General features: G+C 49.7%; 1 protein-coding gene across 2 annotated transcripts in view; it reads left to right on the forward strand.

Moving 5' to 3' along the window:
• The first annotated feature begins 3,953 nt into the window (after positions 1-3,953).
• The window catches only part of E2F6 (E2F transcription factor 6), a 17,829-nt gene continuing 17,205 nt past the window's right edge, over positions 3,954-4,577 (forward strand). For both annotated transcript variants that reach the window (XM_040224784.1, XM_040224785.1), the window contains exon 1: positions 3,954-4,367. In XM_040224784.1, coding sequence (XP_040080718.1) covers positions 4,260-4,367 — 108 coding nt within the window. In that variant the 5' untranslated portion in view covers positions 3,954-4,259. The remainder of the gene's footprint in view (positions 4,368-4,577) is intronic.

Genomic DNA, 4,577 nt, shown 5'->3' on the forward strand with positions numbered 1-4,577 from the left:
CATCTTTTCATATGCCTATTGGTCATCTGCATTTCCTCTTTGGAAAAATGCCTGTTCAGTTCTTCTGCCCATTTTTTAGTCATAGACACCATTAGTTTTATCTTAGGTAAGTCACTTAGCCTCTCTGGTCTTGCTTCCTTCCCCTGTGAGATGAGAAATTTTCACTAAATCATCCCCAAGAACTTTTTCTCTGCTTACGTTTCTATGACATAGAAAACTAATGGGGAATGGTCCTTACTCCCACCATTTTTCCTTGGCCATGTTTTATATACCCTCCTCTTTCTACAATTCTCATATGAGGATATGTCCATCAGAGACACTGTGGGGTAGCCATGGACTGCAGAGGTAATATAATCTCTGGTGGAACCCCAAATGTTATGTTTCTCAAGCCATTCTATTCTACTGTTCATCACCCATCCATCCTTTTATGCATATATATATATACTGAGTAAAGCCAAGTCACAGGTACTGTAAGTGTCTGCAGGGCAGAGTCACAGCCCTGACCCTCCACAGCTGTGCTCTTGTTCTGCCTTGAGCCTGAAGTGCAGTGCTGACCACCCCTACCCTGACCCACCCACCTTCACTCCCTGACCCCACCTGTGGCTGTAGAAAATCTAGTCACCCTTCAAGAATCTTCCCAAGGATCCGTACTAAATCAATCAGTTATGAAGTCACATCCTGCCTCTGCCACTGTCTAGCCAGGACTTCAGGTAATTTTTACAAATCTTGCTAATCTTTATTTTCCTAATCTGTAAATTGGGCAGAAAAATACATATCTTTCCGTTTTGATGTAAGATTTACATAAGGAAATGTGTACAGAACATTTCAGTTCAGTTCAGTCTCTCAGTCGTGTCCGACTCTTTGTGACCCCATGAATCGCAGCACGCCAGGCCTCCCTGTCCATCACCAACTCCGGAGTTCACTCAAACTCACGTCCATCGAGTCAGTGATGCCATCCAGCCATCTCATCCTCTGTCGTCCCCTTCTCCTCCTGCCCCCAATCCCTCCCAGCATCAGAGTCTTTTCCAATAAGCCAACTCTTCGCAAGAGGTGGCCAAAGTACTGGAGTTTCAGCTTTAGCATCATTCCTTCCAAAGAAATCCCAGGGCTGATCTCCTTCAGAATGGACTGGTTGGATCTCCTTGCAAGTCTCCAACGGACTCTCAAGAGTCTTCTCCAACACCACAGTTCAAAAGCATCAATTCTTCAGTGCTCAGCTTTCTTCACAGTCCAACTCTCACATCCATACATGACCACTGGGAAAACCATAGCCTTGACTGGACGGACCTTTGTTGGCAAAGTAATGTCTCTGCTTTTCAACATGCTATCTAGGTTGGTCATAACTTTTCTTCCAAGAAGTAAGGGTCTTTTAATTTTATGGCTGCAGTCACCATCTGCAGTGATTTTGGAGCCCCCCAAAATAAAGTCTGACACTGTTCCCCATCTATTTCCCATGAAGTGATAAAACATATAGCAGAATGCAAAACAGAGCAAATGCTGGATTGTGTCTCTTTTTAATTAAAAACAGCCATTTCTGGTCTCCAGAGCTTGCCTTCTCAGAGACTGCAGTTGGTAAAGGCGTCACTTAGTTACTCTGGGAAATTCTCCATTCTGCAATAAAACCCACTCTTCTAGAGACTTCCTCTAGATTATCCTTCTAAATTTAAAGTCATTCATCTAGCAAACTCTTACAGGGCACTTACTATTTGCCAGGAACTGTGCTAGATGCCAGAGATACAAAGATTAAAGAATATCTACGCTCTCAAGACATTTTTTAAGTTTATTGGGAAACCACCTTCCTCTGGAAGCCTTCCTGCCCCATGTTAGGCTGTCTTTGGCTCAGATGGTAAAGAACCTGCTTGCCAATGCAGGAGACTTAGGTTTGATCCCTGGGTTGGGAAGATCCCTTGCAGAAGGAAATGGCGACCCACTCCAGTATTCTTGACTAGAAAATCCCATGGACAGAGGAGCCTGGTGGGCTACAGTCCAAGGCATTGCCAAAGAGTGAGACACAACTTGGCCACTACACAACAACAACACATGCCTTTTTATATTAAATCCTAGCTATTCCCAATTCTAAGTAGGCTACATTCATTAATTCATTTAATCCTCACAACAATCTTAGGAGGTAAGCTTGCAGGGAGTGCTTGGGCAGTCATTCAGTTCAGTTCAGTCTCTCAGTTGTGTCCGACTCTTTGCGACCCCATGAATCGCAGCACACCAGGCCTCCCTGTCCATCACCATCACCCAGAGTTCACTCAGACTCACGTCCATCGAGTCCATGATGCCATCCAGCCATCTCATCCTCGGTCGTCCCCTTCTCCTCCTGCCCCCAATCCCTCCCAGCATCAGAGTCTTTTCCAAAGTAGTCATTAATCCCATTCAACAAATAAGGAAATTGAGGCAGGGACTGATTAAACAGCTTGTTTCAGGTCTGGTAAACTTCTAAGCAAGGGGAGCCAGGATCAGAAAACACGTCGCCTGGCTCCAGTTTTATTATTTATTTATATAGGCATTTTAACTCCACCTTTTACTACCTGCTTCCTGGATTTGTGGCACATATAAGCTTTCTTATTGAAACACTTTCTTTTCTTTTTGTAATGGAAGCTGCGTTACTTTACATGCATGTGTGCTAAGTCGCTTCAGGCATCTCTGACTCTTTATGACCCTATGGAATGTAGCCCACCAGGCTCCTTTGACTATGGGATTCTCCCAGCAAGAATACTGGAGAGGGCTGCATGCCCTCCTCCGGGGATCTCCCCGACCGAGGGATTAAATCTGAGTTTCCTGCCTCCTCAGGCGGGTTCTTTACCACTAGTGCCACCTGGGAAGCAACATTGTATTAATTACTGCTACGGAGCAAAGTGGCTCCAGCTTTCAGTTCAGTTCAGTCACTCAGTCCTGTCCACTCTGCGACCCCACGTACTGCAGCACACCAGGCCTCCCTTTCCATCACCAACTCCCGGAGTTTACTCAAACTCATGTCCATTGAGTTGATGATGCCATCCAACCATCTCATCCTCTGTCGTCCCCTTCTCCTCCTGCCTTCAATCTTTCCCAGCATCTAGGTCTTTTCCAATGAGTCGGTTCTTCGAATCAGGTGGCCAAAGTTTTGGAATTTCAGCTTCAGCATCAGTCCTTCCAACGGATATTCAGGACTGATTTCCTTCAGGATGGACTGGTTGGATCTCTCTGGAGTCCAAGCGACTCTCAAGAGTCTTCTCCAACACCACAGTTTAAAAGCATCAATTCTTCCGCGCTCAGCTTTCTTCACAGTCCAGCTCTCACATCGATGCATGACTACTGGAAAAACTATAGCTTTGACTAGAAGGGCCTTTGTTGGCTAAGGCAGTCCAAGGGGCTCTCAAGAGTCTTCTCTAACACAATTCAAAAGCATCAATTCTTCCAGCTTTAAACATTTCCTTTGTCTCTCTCCTCCACTGGAATTGGAGATTGTGCCAAATTCAAAGGAGTAACTCCTGTGCTCAGCACGATCTCCGACACCATAGGGAATCATTTATTTCTCAAATTTTCATTTGGAAGGAAGAAAGAAGAAAAGAAAGAAAAAAAAAGGTGCACATCAGTAAATAATTCCACGACTGTTCGGTGACCAACACTGACGAAAAAGCATCAGCATTGGGCAAGTGCCTGAGATGTAAATTAACTCCCTGCGCGCTGAGAACTTTCAGTTATTAGTGTGGTTAGTGTCAAGAACTCCGAAGGACACAAGCGAGCTGTCCCAGCAGCCTGGGTCCCTCCCGCCCCGACCCCTCCGTCTGGACCTCCCGCTCCGCGTCTTCCTCTCGCGGTGCTGTTCTCTCCGCGGACTCCGCCCTCCGGGATTTCCTAGGATCCCCCTCGTCCCGCCCGGCTGAGGGCCGCGTGCGGCTTGCAGGGAGTGCTTGGGCAGAGGCGGCGGCGGCGGCGGGGACGCGCATGCGCACTGGGAGTGGCGGCGCACTGCGCATGCGGGAAGATGGCGGGACTGGCGTACTGAGTTGCGCGGGTCACGGTGCTCTTTAGCCCGTCCGCGTCCCACGTCCCGGGGTCGCGTCTGGTCCGCCAGCCGGTCTAGTTAGGCGGCGCCTCTGAGCCGGCCAGGGGCCCGGTTCGTGCTTGCCGACGCCCCCTTCTCCTCTCCCGCCCCCCTAGCCTCCGGGACCCGGCGTGTTGTGTTGGGGGGTGCGTCGTCCGAGCGGAGCGGGAGAAGGCGGGAGAGCTCTCGGGGGTGCGAGGCGAGGAGCGACTGGCCGGGCAGCATGAGTCAGCAGCGACCGGCGCGGAAGCTGCCCAGCCTGCTCGTGGACCCGGCGGAGGAGACGGTGCGCCGTCGCTGCCGCGACCCCATCAACGTGGAGGGCCTGCTGGTAAACGCCCCCGGGGTTGGGGGCGGGGAACGGCGTGCGTGTGTAGCCTAAGGTGGCCCCGGGGCTGCTCCCTCGGGCTCCCGGGTTCTCGCACTGCCTGTCACGTCCTCTGAACCAGAGCCGTCGTCGTCCGCTGAAACCCTTTGCCTTATCCTTTGCATGTGCCTCCTCGAATTTTCCTTCGGGCCACAGAGCAGTGTTGGAGAAAGT

The sequence above is a fragment of the Oryx dammah genome, unplaced genomic scaffold (genome assembly GCF_014754425.2).
Source record: "Oryx dammah isolate SB20612 unplaced genomic scaffold, SCBI_Odam_1.1 HiC_scaffold_25, whole genome shotgun sequence".
Taxonomy (NCBI): domain Eukaryota; kingdom Metazoa; phylum Chordata; class Mammalia; order Artiodactyla; family Bovidae; genus Oryx; species Oryx dammah.